The sequence below is a fragment of the Otolemur garnettii genome, unplaced genomic scaffold, assembly GCF_000181295.1.
Source record: "Otolemur garnettii isolate 467f Iridium unplaced genomic scaffold, OtoGar3 scaffold00011, whole genome shotgun sequence".
Classification (NCBI taxonomy): Eukaryota; Metazoa; Chordata; class Mammalia; order Primates; family Galagidae; genus Otolemur; species Otolemur garnettii.
This window is the reverse complement of record NW_003852406.1, coordinates 28,063,619-28,079,699: the sequence shown is the minus strand read 5'-3', so window position 1 is coordinate 28,079,699 and position 16,081 is coordinate 28,063,619. Positions and strand designations below refer to the sequence as shown.

Below are 16,081 nucleotides of genomic sequence, written 5' to 3'. Positions count from 1 at the left end.
AGCCTTTGTAGGAAGGGCAACTTGGAGCCAACAGGCACCATGAAAAAGCCAAATAAGTGGACTATGACCTCAAAAGACACACCCTGCTTGTAAAATGACAAATTTTATTATGCCAGAGGTAGTGCTTTTTATTTTCCCTTTGCTGTCACAGTGCTCTACAAAAGTGGATACAAAATACTATTTCTAGATTTTTTGGTTTTGTGAGGTTTTTTTCCTCACAACACATTTTGGGTCTCAAGAGTAACTCTTCTCGGCTCGGCGCCTGTGGCTCAAGCGGCTAAGGTGCCAGCCACATACACCTAAGGTGGCAGGTTCGAATCCCCAGCCCAGGCCGCCAAACAACAGTGATGGCTGCAACCAAAAAATGGCCAGGCGTTGTGGTGGACGCCTGTAGTCCCAGCTACTTGGGAGGCTGAGGCAGGAGACTCGCTTGAGCCCAGGAGTTGGAGGTTGCTGTGAGCTGTGATGCCATAGCACTCTACCTAGGGGGATAGCTTAAGGCTCCATCTCAAAAAAAAAAAAAAAAAAAGTAACACTTCTCCATCAGAGTCCATTAAGGAGGTAAAAAGGCATGTACAGTGATCCAGCTGTCTAGAAAGAAATCTAAACTATGCCCAGTTTCTTTTGATGATCTAGTGCTTCTATGATTTTTAAGAAAATACCTGATTTCAAGTTTCTGAAACTTTTACTTCAAAAAATCATATATTGTTATATACAGAACCAAGGGAGAGGTTATAAATGAAGATGGAAGATTTATGTTCATTTCCACCTCTGCCCTCTTCTTGCCATTTCTCATTTTTGTGAGATCAATTTCTATAAAACAGGAACGATATAAGACTATAAAATTCTGTAAAGCAGTGGTTCTCAACCTGTGGGTTACAACCCCTTTGGGGGTCGAACGACCCTTTCACAAGGGTCACCTAAATACTTCCTGTGTATCAGATATTTAGGTTATGATTCGTAACAGTAGCAAAATTACAGTTATGTAGTAGCAATGAAAATAATTTTATGGTTGGGGGTCACCACAACATGAGGAACTGCATTAAAGGGTCGCAGCATTAGGAAGGTTGAGAACCACTGCTGTAAAGGAAAGCTATACATCTCATTACACAATCTTGGTCACATAATGAACATGATCAATAAATGTTTGTTGTTGAAATATAAACTACAGGTATTTGCATTTGGAAGGCTCGATTATTTCTTTTGTAACAACAAAAAAAATACCATGTTTGGCTTCAAAAATACTGTAAGTCATATGTTGTCAGTACAGCCCACCCTTTATCACTAAACCGGTTATAAGTCAACAATTAAAGTATATTCAGGCCACAGTTTAGAGCAGCAGACCCTCAACCTGTGGGTCGCAACCCACAGGAACTGTATTAAAGGGCCACGGCATTAGGAAGGTTGAGAACCACTGGTTTAGAGATTCTATTCCTAATTTTTTTCAGTTATTTTGAACTTAAAAATTAGCTCTATATTCAAAATATGTTAAGAACCTGACCACTTCTCACCACCTCTACTACTACCACTCTGATCCAGGCCACCACCTTTCAGCTGGTTTATTGCAATAGTTTTCCAGATGATTTCATTACTTTCCCCTTTTCCCTCTCCACTTTTCAATCTATTCTCAAAACAGTAGCCACAGTGATTTTATAAAAATCTTAGATTCCATGCCTGATATACTCAAAACTATTTAATAGCTTCCTATCTCAGACTACAAGCCCAAATCATACAAGCTACAAAGCCTTATATGGTTTGGTTCCCCAGTTAGCTCTCAGACCTGATCTGCTACTTTGCCACTAGTTAGTCCAGCCACATTTGCACCTGCCTCAGTCACACCAAAACTCCTTTGCACTAGCAGTTTCTTCACTTGGACTATTCTTTCCCCACATAGATATATCGTTCTCTGCTTCATCTCCTTCAGGGCTTTATTCAAAGATGATTTCTCAATGAAGTCTTTCCTGGTCTCAGTATGTAAAATTGCAGACATCCCCTTCCCTTAAACTCTTCTCTTCCTAACCTCTTTGCTCTATTTTTTCTTAGTATTTATCTCTATGTTTCATTATTCATTTTACTTTATCTTACTTTTTGTCTCTGTTTCCTAGTACCATATGAATTCCATGAAGGCAGGGATTTTTGTCTATTTTGATTACTATTCTAACTCCAGTGTGTTAAAAATGGTTAGGATGTTGGATGATAAATGTTTATTGAATGAATGAATATGAGTTGGTTTCCCTATAGTCTGGTTTTTAACTAGCTTGCCAGTATTTAAAAACAATCAATAGCAGGCTGGGCATGGTGGTTGTGCCTATAATCTTAACACTTTGGGAGGGCAAGGCAGAAGGATCACTTGAGGCCAGGAGTGTAAGACCAGCCTGAACAACACAGCAAGACCTATCTCTGAAAATGTAGAAACCATAGCTCAGCATGGTGGCACACACCTATAATCAGTCCCAGCTACTCAGCAGGCTGAGGCAAGAGGATCACTTGAGCCAAGGAGTTTGGGGTTGCAATGAACTATGATGACACCACTACACTCTAGTATGGACCACAGAGCAAGACCCTGTTTGCAAATAAATAATTTTTTAAATAAAAAAAATCAATAATAGTCATAGTTACAGGAGTCTGGACTAAAGATTCTAAGAATAGAGCTGTATTTTCTGCCCACCTCACCTAGCTCCCAGCCAAACACATACCTCCTTATGCCCTTCTCTTATAGCAGCCTTATGCCCAAAGTGTCTGCCCAATCCCATTCCCTACCAAACTTAAGTACTTAATTACCCCCAAATTACCTCTTCTCCCTCCTCATCTTTTCCCCTCTTATCTCCCATATAGAAAACCTATGGTGAAAGATTTCTTAACTGAATTTCACTTAAATAAAACCTAGTTAAGTGCCTAGTAGGATTAGCCAGTGTTCTGATTCCTGCTGCAAAACATATCGATTATGTCCATAGTCTACTGATTATTCTTAGAAAAAAGTTCACAGCTGGTAGCCTACTCTCTAGTAATCCTTTGTGCTTTTACTCCCTCCCATAAAATTTTATGCATATCAAAGTCAATTGTATTTATTCCCAAGCCTGTTTATGCCAGTTCTGTGGTATAATAAATTATATAATTATAATGTAGTAAATATATAATATTATACAACATTTTTTAAATGAGTAAATGTTGTTTTTATGAGCACTTTTAAGTTTACAGCAAAAATAAGTAGAAAGTACAGAGATTTCCCACATACCTCCTGTCCCTACACATGCACAGTCTACCCTACTGTTAACATTCAGCACCAGAATGGTGTGTTTGTTGATTTGTTACAGTTAGCAAACCTACACTGGCACATCATCATCATAGTTTGCACATTAACGTTCACTCTTGGTTGTGGACATTCTATGAGTTTTGACAAATGCAGAGTGACATGATTCCACCATTTTATCATACAGTATAGTTTCACTGCCCTAAAAATCCTCTGTGTTCTAACTGTTTATCTACTCTCCACCCTGGAAACCCTGACAACCACTAATCTTTTTACTATTTTCAGTTTAGCCTTATCTAAATGGATTCACACTATATGGATTGAGTGTCCCTTATTTAAAATACTTGGGACCCGAAGTATTGAGGGTTTCAGATTTCTTTTGGGGATTTTGAATATTTGCATACACATTATGAGGTATTGTGGGATCCAAGTCTAGACATGAAATTCATTTATATTTTTTATATACCTGATACGCATACATACTTTTAAATGATATTTTTAATATGTATGTAAAACAAAGGTTGTGTACATTAAACTAGGAAAAAGTAGAAGTATCACTTAGCCACACATGTGTATAATGTTTGGTTCTTTGGCATCACCAATATTCCTGACTGAATTTATATACTACTGATAAGTAATCATTTTCTTACATTTATTCACACATAAATACTTAACAGTAGAAATTATAATATACCATTAATACAGTGAAAAACCAAAGTGTTCAGAATAAGCAGCACAGGTGTTAGTATCAGAAAACCTATTACATATTAGTTGTGAAGCAACAGCAATAGTAAACAATGGTGGGTTTAAACTCCCTCCAGTTAACTTATATGCATATCAAACTATGCCTGTTTTTTTACTGTAAACCATTATTTGAGATCAAGTATGGAATTTTCCACTTGTGGCATCAAGTTGATGCTCCAAAAGTTTGAGATTTTGGAGCATTTTAGCTTTTCCAGTAGGTGCTGGATAATTTCTGTTATCTTAAAGTACCACAGTTTATTTATCCACTTAACCTTCTGAAGGATATCCGGTGTTGGCAGGTTTTTTCGTAGATAATAAGTTTTTGTTTTTTTGTTTTGAGACAGAGTCTCAAGCTGTCACCCTCAGTAGAGTTCTATGGCATCACAGCTCACAGCAACCTCAAACTCTTGGGCTTAAGCGATTCTCTTGCCTCAGCCTCCCAAGTAGGTGGAAATACAAGCACCCGCCACAACACCCAGCTATTTTGTTGTTGTTGTTGCAGTTGTCATTGTTGTTTTAGCTGGCCCAGTCTGGGTTTGAACCCACCAGCCTTGTGTATGTGGCCAGCGCCCACCCGCTAAGCTACAGGCACCACTCTAGACATAAGTTTCTCATTCATTTGGGTAAACACTAAGAATTGCAATTGCTGGATAGTATGGCGAGAGTATGTTTAGTTTTATAAGAATTTGCCACACTGTCTTTTAAAGTATCTGTAACATTTTGCATCCCACCAATAATGAAGGAGAGTTCCTATTGCTCCATGTCTTTGTCAGCATTTGGTAGTATCAGTGTTTGGGATTTCGGCCACTCCAATATGTGGGTAGTGGCAGCTCCTTATCATTTTAATTTGCAGTTAAAGTTGGCCCACTGTATCCTTGGGTTCTGTATCTGTACATTCAATCCATCTGGGGTCAAAAATACAGTAGTTAGTGCCTGTGGGGCCAACTTTCTTATCCATGAGTTCTGCAGGGCCAACTGTAGGACTTAGCATCTTTGGATTTTGGTATCCTTGGGGGTATCCTTGGGGGTCCTAAAAACAATCCCCTATATCAAGGAACAACTGTACCATGAAATTATGTTGAGCATCTTTTTATATGCATAATTGCTATTTAGTAAAGTATCTGTTCAGGTCTCTGACCCATTTTTAAGTTGGATTATTCATTTTCTTGACTGTTGAGTTCAAAGCATCCTTTGTACTTTTAGTACAAAGTTTTAAGTATCCTTTATACTTTTAGATAACAGTTATCACATGTGTCGTTAACAAATTAGACCTTATGTGACTAAATTTCTCATTGTCTTGACACTTTGCTTTTTCACAAAGCAAATTTTTTTTGTTTTAATCCTAACTTACCAATTATTTCTTTAATGGATCAGGCCTTCATTGTCGTATCTAAAATCATCCTCATACCCAAGGTTATCTAGGTTATCTCCTATATTATCATGTTATCATCTAAGAGTTTTATGGTTTTGTGGCTTACATTTAGGTCTGCATTAATTTTCCTTTGAGTCAATAGTTCCCTTTTCACTTTTGTATACTGCCTAAAAATTTTATCAGTTAGAAATTTGACTAGTTTAACTACCAGTATCTTTGAAAACAAACTAGAAATTTTGAGTTAATTTCTGTAGGAGGCATAAGGAAGGTCTTTATCTAGATTCATTTTTTTTGCACATAGATGTCCAGTTGCTCTAACACCTCTTGTTTGCTTAATTGTACTGCTTTTGTATATACTCCTCTGTCAAAGATCAGTTGGCTTTATATATGTAGGTCTGTTTCTGGACTCTGTAGTCTGTTCCATTAATCTAGTTGCCTCTTCTTTTTTTATTTTTTTTTGAGACAGAGCCTCAAGCTGTCACCTGGGTAGAGTTCTGTGGCATCACAGCGCACAGCAACCTCCAACGCCTGGGCTCAAGCGAGTCTTCTGCCTCAGCCTCCCAAGTAGCTGGGACCACAGGCGCCCACCACAACGCCCGGCTATTTTTTGGATGCAGCCATCATTGTTGTTTGGCGGGCCAGGCTGGATTCGAACCCACCACCTTAGGTGTATGTGGCAGGCGCCTTAGCCACTTGAGCCACAGGCGCCAAGCCTCGTTTCCTCTTCTTTAACTAATACTACACTGTCAGTCTTCTAACTTTGCTGTTCTCTTCAGTATTGAATTGGCTAAACTTAGTCTTTTGCCTCTCTATGTAAACTTTAGCATCTATTTGTTGATAACCACAAAATAACTTGCTGGGATTTTGATTAAGATTGCATGGAATAATTAGAATATACTGGGAAGAACTGACATCTTGACAAGATTGCATTGTCTTCTCCATGAACAGAGAATGTCTCAACATCTATTTAGTTCTTTGATATCTTTCTTGAGTTGTGTAGTTTTCCTCATATAGTTTCTATTAGTTTGTATATAACTATTTCATTTTAGGGGGTGCTAATATAAATTGTAACATATTTTTAATTTCAAATTCCAGTGCATTGCTGGTGTATAGGAAAGCATGTGATTGTATATTCACCTTGTATCCTGCAACTTGCCATCAATTGCTTATTAGTTCTAGGAGCGGTCTTTTTGTTTGTTTGGTTGATTATTTTGTGTTTTTTGTCAATCCAGATTTTCTACATCTGCAAAGACAGTTTTATTTCTTCCTTTCCAATCTGTATACTTTTTATCTTCTTTTATTGTCTTAGTGGATTATCTAGGACTTCCAATACAATGTTGAAAGCCCTGGTGAAAGGAATATTCTTGCCTTGTTCTTGATCTTAGTAGGAAAGCTTCAAGTACCATTAAGTATGATGTTAGCTGTAAGTTTTTTTAGATACTTTTTATCAAATTAAGGAAGTTCACCTCTATTCCTGGTTTGCTCAGAGTTTTTTTATCATGAGTGCTAGTGTAACCATTTTTCTTCAGCATGCTGACATAATAACATTATAGGAAGAAGTGGATCCTATAGGATCCTGCACTGATTCCTATTTAAGTATCTTTTGAATCCTTATTATATTAAAAATAATCTAAAACTAGAAATTATAGGCAGGTTATTATGGATGTGGAAAATGTAAGAAAACATTATAGAACTCTAATTAATAGATGTGTACTTAAAGGCCTTGGACCTTCATCAAAATATTGGTGACAACACTGACAGCATGGACAACTATGAAGATATGTTTTAAATTAAAATGTTTAAGATAAATGCACTTTTTTCCCTGACTTTTCACTTTAATCAGCTTTCTCAGTTAACCAGTAGGTAGTGGTTGTGTTGACTAAGTGAACTTCTACTTCCTTCTGTGTGTCTGGATCTCTGACACTGGAGGGACTCTGCCTGGTAGAGCTTCTGGGAGGTTTTTGCTTTCAGAGAGATTGTTAGTTATATTAGTCACATCTCTAGTTGATGGAATTTTTAGATAGTATCAAAAGTGAAAAGAAAACTATTGGCTAAAAGGAAAAATTCTAGAAGGGGAAGACTCTGGAGATTCATGGAAAAGACCTGCCTTGTCTATGAGTCAATCACAAAAGTATCTCTTCTTCTATTACCAACAATTCCTTTTGCTTAACTGACTACTTCCTATTCTAGTTGTTTTGTTTGAGAAGGGTCTCTCTGTGTCACCTGGCTTGGAATGCAATGGTGTCATAGCTCACTGCAACCTGAAACTCTTAGTTTCAGAGCTATCGTTCCCCCTCAGCCTTCTGAGTATCTGGCACTGTAGGAATGAACCACCATGCCCAGCTACTTTTTCAATGTTTTGTAGGGATTGGGAGTCTTGCTCTTGCTCTTACTCAGGCTAGTCTCAAACTCCTAGCCTCAAGTGATTGATCCTCCTGCCTCAGCCTCCCAAGTATTAGGATTACAGGCATGAAACACCATGTCCAGCCATACTTCCTATTCCTAAAAGAGATCCCAACTTTATATGCCTATTTTAAAAGTCAGATAATGTAAATGAGTGAAGTGAGTAGAGTGGAGACTGTAATGGGGAAAGCTGTTACCCGGTACCAATTGAATGTTGCCCTCATAGGATGTAGGCTACATGTTGGCAAATTTTTTTCTTAATTTTCACCACTATACTAATGAGGAAAGACTTTTATTTTCTTAATAATTTAGAGAAACAGGTTTTTTTGTAACTTACTCAAGTATTTTAAAAATGCGTTACAAACTAAAAAATAGTCTACATGTTGAATATGGCCTATGGGCTTCTAGTTTACAGATTCTACTTTTTGAAGCACTTCCAGAAAGCTTTTTCCTATCATAGTATTTGCATATATCAGAATTGTACACAACATGTCTTGTTATGATTATTTATTTTCTTTTTTCTATCTACTGGAAGTAAAATTATACCTTGAGGTCAGGATCCCTGTGGACTGCATATTATTCACATTTAAATGCTGATCCCTAGTATAATGCCTAGCACTTCCTTGATATGAGTAAGTGTTATGAGTGAATGAACAAGTAGTATCCTTTGTTTACTGGGTGACAGATTAAAGTTACTTGAGTAAATCTAGAGCAGAAGTGATGTTAAGATAAAATGCTTAGACATGAATACCCTAGCATATATGGAAAACTAAAAATTCTACTACAGAATATACATCAATCAGCCATGTTCAAAGTTGACATGAAAGCTGACTCCATTGTTAGAAGATAGTTTCACTCCTTGCAAGTAGTAAAGGAGGTAAAGGAGAATGCATATAAGGATATACTTAGAAAATGCACTGAAGGTCCCCCAGATTCAGAGTTAATTCAAATTAAAAAATAAGCTGGGCATGGTGGCTCACGACTATAATCCTGGCACTCTGGGAGGCCAAGGCAGGTAGATTGCTTGAGCTCAGGAGTTCGAGACCAGCCTAAGCAGGAATGAGACCCCCGTCTCTACTAAAAATAGAAAAAATTAGCCAGGCATGGTGGTACATGCCTGCATGGAAGGGTGAGGATCACTCACCTAGCAGTTTGAGGTTGCTGTAAACTATGATGCCATAGGACTCAAGCCTAGGGCAACAGGGTAAGACTCTATCTCAAAAAATAATAATACATAATGATTAGGATTGACCATCTACAGAAGCACCTGCCTGAGGAATAAATAAACAATAGTTGAATAACTGAAGAGCTTCCTTAATTTGAGGGATAAGATGGGGCTTTAAGCAAAGTCTGGTCATAATAGTATGGTAAAGCTCTGAGATACATAATTGTGTATCTATTCATCAAATAATACTGTGTATATAACAAATGCCCATAATAAGCCCAAAACCAGGGTTAGAGCTAGGAGAATTTAAAGGTAAATAAGACACTGTTTCTGTTCTAACAAAACATGCAGTTAAATGTAGAAAAGGTAAGTACGGTAGGTAAAATATGGGGACTCAGTTTAGGATGCACTGATAGTGATCAAAGAGAGCATGCTGAAAGAAGACAAATGGAAGGCAAGACCTGGAGGATGAGTAAGTAAGTAGCCAAACAGGAAGGACTAGGGTCCGTCCTAAGGAAGTATTCCAACCAGAGACAATAGTTGGCGGCTATAGAGATGTAGAGATAAAAGAATGTGGAAGAAAGAATTGTAAGTAGAAAGCAGTGCAGGGATGCCAAAACAGTTCATGAGGAAAAATGATCTTTTCAACAGAAGGGGCTAGGACATCTGGATATCCACATTCAAAAGAACAAATTTGGACCCATACCTCACATATAAAATATCAACTCAAAGTGGATCAAAAATATAAATGTAAGAGCTAAAACTCTTAAAAGTACATGTAAGGGTAAATCTTTACAAACTTGGATTAGGTAATACAGTAGAACCTCCATGGTTGACCACTTCCCTACATTGACCATCCTGTTAAGTTGACCTAATTTTCATAGGTTATACATGCACCACAGGTACATATCCGTACAGTAGGCCTAATTCCTTAGGTTTACCACCTCCATGTGTTAACCAGAAATTAAAGAGGTTCTACTGTAATTTCTTAGATATGATACCCAAAGCTAAGCAACCAAAGAAAAAATAGATAATTTGGGCTTCAAAATATGTGCTTCAAAAAAGAAAAAAAAAAAAAGTGCTTCAAAGGACTTTTTTTTTTTTTTTTTTGTAGTTTTTGGCTAGAGCTGGGTTTGAACCTACCACCTCTGGCATATGGGGCTGACATTAGTTATTGTATTCTTTACACAACCTTAAGAATATACTAAAGCCACCAAACTGTTTAAAGAGGTGAATTTTATGGTATATGAATTATATCTCAAAAAAAAGTAGTTTAGTAGCTTTTGGTATGAGTTGGGATTGCAAAGTGTGAAAAGATTAGGCTGAGACCTGGCTTGGTGGCTTTCACTTGTAATCCTAGCACTCTAGGAGGCCAAAGCAGATAGATTGCCTGATCTCACAGGTTGAAGACGAGCCTGAGCAGGAGCGAGATCTCATCTCTAAAAATAGCCAGGCCTTATGGTGGGTGCCTATAGTCCCAGCCACTCGAGGCAAGAGAATCACTTGAGCCCAAGAGTTTGAGGTTGCTGTGAGTAGTGATGTCAGGGCACTCTACCGAGGGCAACAAAATAAGACTCTGTCTTAAAAAAAAAAAAAAGAAAGAAAGAAAAGATGAGAATGAGTTGGAGGTTTTGGGTAAGTTACATTTGAATTAGGTTGAAAACGTTTGGCAGAGATGATGTGGCAGTTGGGAAATGTCTTAACATGTAGAAAGATTGCTGAGAGCACTGAGGGCCTAGTTGTGGTTGGATCCCATAAATTTATAGTAGCTCTCTTTATTTTGTGACTTTTTTCCACCCTCTTCTGCCAAAACTCAGAGTTGATGTGCTTCTGGTGTATTGAAAGATAGCAAGGCAAGGGAATTGAGAATGTTGGCAAAAGAACATTTGAAATGGAGCCATAGACTCTATTCTAGAAAAGTGAATTCAAGAGTCACTGAATAGGGGTTTGTGTGGTTAAAGGTCAGTTGTGATAAGAGTTGTTAAGAGACCTGAAATGATAGCAGATGGTATTCAGAGAGTTTTGAATATAAAGTTGGTATAACCAAGTGGCCTGTTTTTTTTTTAAAGAAACCAGGGATTTTGCAAAAAAGATTGTGGTATGGAAAATGAGGAATACAGAATCCCACTTCTCAAATCTGAAGTGTATAGTTGGGGAGAGGGAAGTGAGGAAGGAATATGATACATCTCCATGACAAGACTTAATGAAGTGGGGTTAACATCTGTAAAGTAAGGAAAGGGCACTTGAAAAAAACCAGCCTCAGAAAATAGAAGTACAAATTATGCTTCCAGCACTGTGCAACACACTTGAAATACATTGGTGTGATTATCTTTATCCTTGGGAATGTTTACTAGAACAATCTTAATTGAGGAACATTTCTTAAGTTTTACCTAATTTCCTTTATTCTGGACTTAAATTGACCAAAGCAATGTTCTGATTATGATTTGACTCCCTATATTACTACAGAGAGAGAATGTGTTCATTGGTTAATAAGCATCTAGTATGCTTAAGATATGTTAAACTGGCACTCTGTTTTATGCATCTTTTTTTTTGTTTTTGCTTTTTTTCAGTGAATGGGTAGTGTTAGAGAGCATATGAGGATTTCTAAAGCCAAGGTCCAAACTCTGGTTCAAAGTGTAAGGCCAAGATATTACCATTATTTGTGAGGCCTCCAAGTAGAAGCCATCACTGGATAAATCCCTTCTACTAGGAGCCATCTGCATGATGAACCTATTTATGTAAACTGCAGTGGTAAACCAGACTTTTATATAGCTTTGTTTTTATACAAATTTCTTTTTCCCCTTACAGAGAAGCATTGATTACATTTTTAAGTGCTTTGCATAGAATTTCAAAGTTCATTGTGACCTCTATACTAAGACATTATCAGGCACAGATGATACATGTGAAGGGCTTTTGGCAAACAGAGACTTGGTAGCCATGATTCAACTTGAATCACTCCCTCATGAACCATATGAAACACATTCTTGCAGGATCACAACTGTATTCTTGGGAATCATTTTATTTTCCAACTTATTGGACTAGTTTAGAGGCCTTTGGGCTTCACTGGACTTTTCTTCATTTCCTTCTTTTGTTGATCTTGGCCCCTTAACCTTCCACCCACTTTATTACTCATTTCTTAGGAACCTGACTACTCTGTAACACTGAGAAAATACATCTGAAGCCATATGGGTTGAGTAAAATAAACTTAAGATAGGAAGGACAAAAAGGAAGAAATGTGTGTTCTCTGAACTTCCTTTGTTTATATGATCTGTTTATATGTTGTTAAGGTTGTGTTATCCAGCTGCCTCCCTACATTTCAGAAATGACTCAAGATATCTGGGAAACACTCTAACAGGGTGATGTTGGCATAGTAAATGAAAAGACACTTCATTTGTCCCCCACTAGATAATATATCCTCTTTCGAGGTTATGGGACCAATGCCAAGAGCTTCAAATGCTGAATCTTGAGGTTCTTCAAAGGGTGTTGACTTTTAGGGACACTCTTAGGAAAAAGCCAGTTAAATGAGTCCTTGTAAAGTCTGGGAGTATGCAACTGGCCCTTTGAGTGCTTACTCATTACAATTGTCTGTATAATGTCTAATAGTTTTCTTTTGGTAAAATGAACATTGGCACTGGTATAAGGTGATGTTAGCAGCTCTTAAAGCCCAGGTTCTACTGGTCTTTTTATAATGTGAATTAAAACTTATTGGGCAGGTCATGGTGGTTTATACCTGTAATCCACCTGTAATCCATGGTGGTTTATACCTGTGGGAGTCCAAGGTGGTAGGATCACTTGAGGTCAGGAGTTTGACCAGCTTAAGCAAGAGCAAACCTCCATCTCTACTATAAATAGAAAAACTAGCCAGGTGCTGTAGCAAGCACCTATACTCCCAGCCGCTGCAGAAGCTGAAGCAGGAGGACCATGGTCCCAGGAATGTAAGGTTGCTGTGAACTAGGCTGGATACCACAGTACTTTAGCCTAGGGCATTAGAGTAAGAGTCTGTCTGAAAAAAATAAATAAATACTTAAAGGATAGGCCACAGAGGTTCACACTTGTAATCCTAGAGCTCCTGGAAGCCACGGCAAGAGGATTACTTTTTTTTTTACGGCCAGGCCTTTGAGACCAGCCTGAGCAAGAGTGAGACCCATACAGAAAATAGAAAACAGCCAAGCATGCTAGCCTGTGCCTATTGTCCTAGCTACTCAGGAGGTTCAAACAGGAAGAGAATTGCTGGAGCCTCCAGAGTTTGAGGTCGCAGTGAGCTATGATGATGCCACTGTACTTTAGTCTAGGTAACAGAGAGATACCCTATCTCAAAAAAGAATTTTTTTAAAGTACACTTGATCCAGGCATGGTGGCTCACACCTATAATCCCAGCACTCTGGGAGGCCAAGGTGGGTGGATTCCCAGAGCTCACAGGTGAGACCAGCCTGAGCAAGAGCAAGACCTCCTCTCTAAAAACAGCTGGCCATTGTGGCAGGCACCTCTAGTCCCAGCTACTGGGGTGGCTGAGTCAAGAGGATCACTTAGGTCCAAGAGTTTGAGGTTGCTATGAGCTACAACGCCGTGGCACTCTACCGAGGGTGACAAAATGAAATTCTGTCTCAAAAAGAAAATAATAGTAAGTACACTGAGTCAAGATTATTCTACATTTAGAATGGAATTTTGTGGCATTAATTAGAGCCATTCCATTTGCAAACACCTTCTCTTAAAGGAACTGAAAAAGTTAGCCAGTATTCCCGCAGTGGAATAAACTTACTCTGTGGTTGACTGGGCAGTTCCTCTCTCTACCTTCCTTGCTTTCCCCAGTAAAATATGTGTACAGAGATTGATTTTTTTTCATAGTAAGCTATTTGTGATACTTGGTCTGCTAACTAATAAATTCAGAGTGAAAATAAGAATAAGAAAAAAACATTAGTGTTATCTTTGGAAATAAATTATTCTATTGAACGTTGAGAACATGGTTGTGCCATCTGCATTTTCTTCATATTTCCATGTCAGTGAAGTGAATCCTAGCACTGCATTAGCTGCTGTGCTTTCCTTTTAAATGCTGTTTCACTAGGTCTCCTTAGCGCAGCATCTGAAATAACTGCTGAGGAAGTTCCTAACTGAATTCATAATTTGCTTCTCCATTCTGCTGGTTAATTGAGGCACTCTTTTTCTTGAGTGCTTTGTAGTTCCACTTAAGTGGCTGATGTTTGGGGTCACTATTGAATGTTTTATTTGAGTATCACTTTCATGATGATTGGAAAGCTGCTGCTTTTAGTTATATGGGGTTAAGCCCTTACTGGTAAGCCTTGAAAAGGAAAAATCTTTCTTTGTAGTGACATACTAAATGAAACTATTCTCTTTGTCATGTTGTCCTTTTATCCTTTCAGTCTGATAACCTCAGTTTCTTGTGATTTGTTTTCTTCAGTTAAGCTTAGTTGTTTCCTGTGCCCAGGTGCATGCTATTTCTGCTCTCGGTTAGAATGGCTATTCGGAACATATTTCTGACCTGGAAGTGTGGTTTCTTTGACTCAGAGCCACATCAGTATGCCTTCCATCCTCAACTTCCTTTGCATTATTTCCTGTTGGAGGGCTCACTTTGTCACCATTTAATCTAAGGATGATTCATCTGGGACTGAAAACTGGTAGCGCTGTAATAACAATACCTTTCTTTATATAATAGTAGTCAAGGCACTTACTATCTTAGCCTTCTCTGTTTATGAAGCACTTTCAGTTTAATCCCTCACAATAACCCCACGGGTTATATCAGCAATTTTGTCTGTGTCTAAGATGGTAAAATTGTAGCTCAGAGAGGTTAAATAACTTGCTCAAGGTTGCAGTTGTTTCTGAGTTACTCTGTTTAACAATTGCTACAGGAAATGAAGAATACTTTTGAAGATATTCTGGGTGAATAAAAAGGAATTTTCCAGACTGTGTCCCAGTTCTTAAAATGTAACTTGTTTTTATTCTGGTCAGTTGATAAAACCAGGCTTTAAAAATGCATTGACCATAGAGTTTAAATTGATACATCCAAGTCAGGAAAATAAATATTTAGGTCAGGGTCTATTCTGTTGCTGATGTGATAATAAAGGAAAGGAAAGCTGGCTATTAAATTAGTGGAACTTGAACTGAAAGTAATTAAGCCATTAATTTTTTTTTTTAATTCTCTCTTCCTTTCAGAGAGATGGAAAGCTTGATGACTAGTTCTACCCTGCCACCCCTTTTTGCAGATGAAGATGGTTCCAAGGAGAGTAATGACCTGGCTACAACTGGGTAAGCAGCTGCTTGGGGACATTGGGCCTCTCTGCACAGGCTTCAAAACAAAGCTGCTAACAAAGTATGAAGTGCTAAAGAAGCAGTTTTACATCAGAAGAATAGAAGCTACATTTATTACACTTTGCAAAGAGAGTAAGAGCCATCCCAAGCCACTTTTTAATCTGCATTTGGCAGTGCTCTGGTTCCTATGAACTGGTACAACAATGTGTGGGATCGCATGACTCCAGTTAAGAAAATTATATAGTCGGCTCGGTGCCTGTGGCTCAAGCAGCTAAGGTGCCAGCCACATGCACCTGAGCTGGTGGGTTTGAATCCAGCCCAAGGCCGCCAAACAACAGTGACAGCTGTAACCAAAAAATAGCCGGGCGTTGTGGCAGGCACCTGTAGTCCCAGCTACTTGTGAGGCGGAGGCAGGAGAATCGCTTGAGCCCAGGAATTGGAGGTTGCTGTGAGCTGTGATACTATGGCACTCTACCCAGGGCGACAGCTTGAGGCTCTGTCTCAAAAAAAAAGAAAGAAAATTATATAGTCACCATTTTAAGGAAATACCTGCCACAGAGCTAGCCATTTACAAAAGAAAAAAAAAATGCATTTTCTGTTCAAATTGCCACAGATACTATTTTTCCCAAAGATCACATTTTTTAGTGGGGTTCTTTATTCAAATGCTTGGGAGCTTTAGCTGATTTTTATTCCTTTTATTCCTTCCCATTTCCTTTCTATGCAATCTTTGGACAAATGTGTACAGGAGTATAGAAAAGGATTAATAGCAATAGTCTTCCTCTTCCCTTGAAAATCTCTGTTACTTTTGAATTTTCTCTTTTCTAGAGATGTAGAAGTTTTTGCCAAAGAAGAAATACACTCATTAATAGATTGAAGTGCTAGT

At 38.2% G+C, this 16,081-nt stretch overlaps 1 protein-coding gene across 1 annotated transcript in view; it reads left to right on the top strand.

Moving 5' to 3' along the window:
* The window catches only part of HMG20A (high mobility group 20A), a 73,681-nt gene that overhangs the window by 29,981 nt on the left and 27,619 nt on the right, over nucleotides 1-16,081 (top strand). The window contains exon 2 of the mRNA XM_003784539.3: nucleotides 15,103-15,195. Within this exon, the coding sequence (XP_003784587.1) occupies nucleotides 15,107-15,195 (89 nt within the window). The 5' untranslated portion in view covers nucleotides 15,103-15,106. The remainder of the gene's footprint in view (nucleotides 1-15,102; nucleotides 15,196-16,081) is intronic.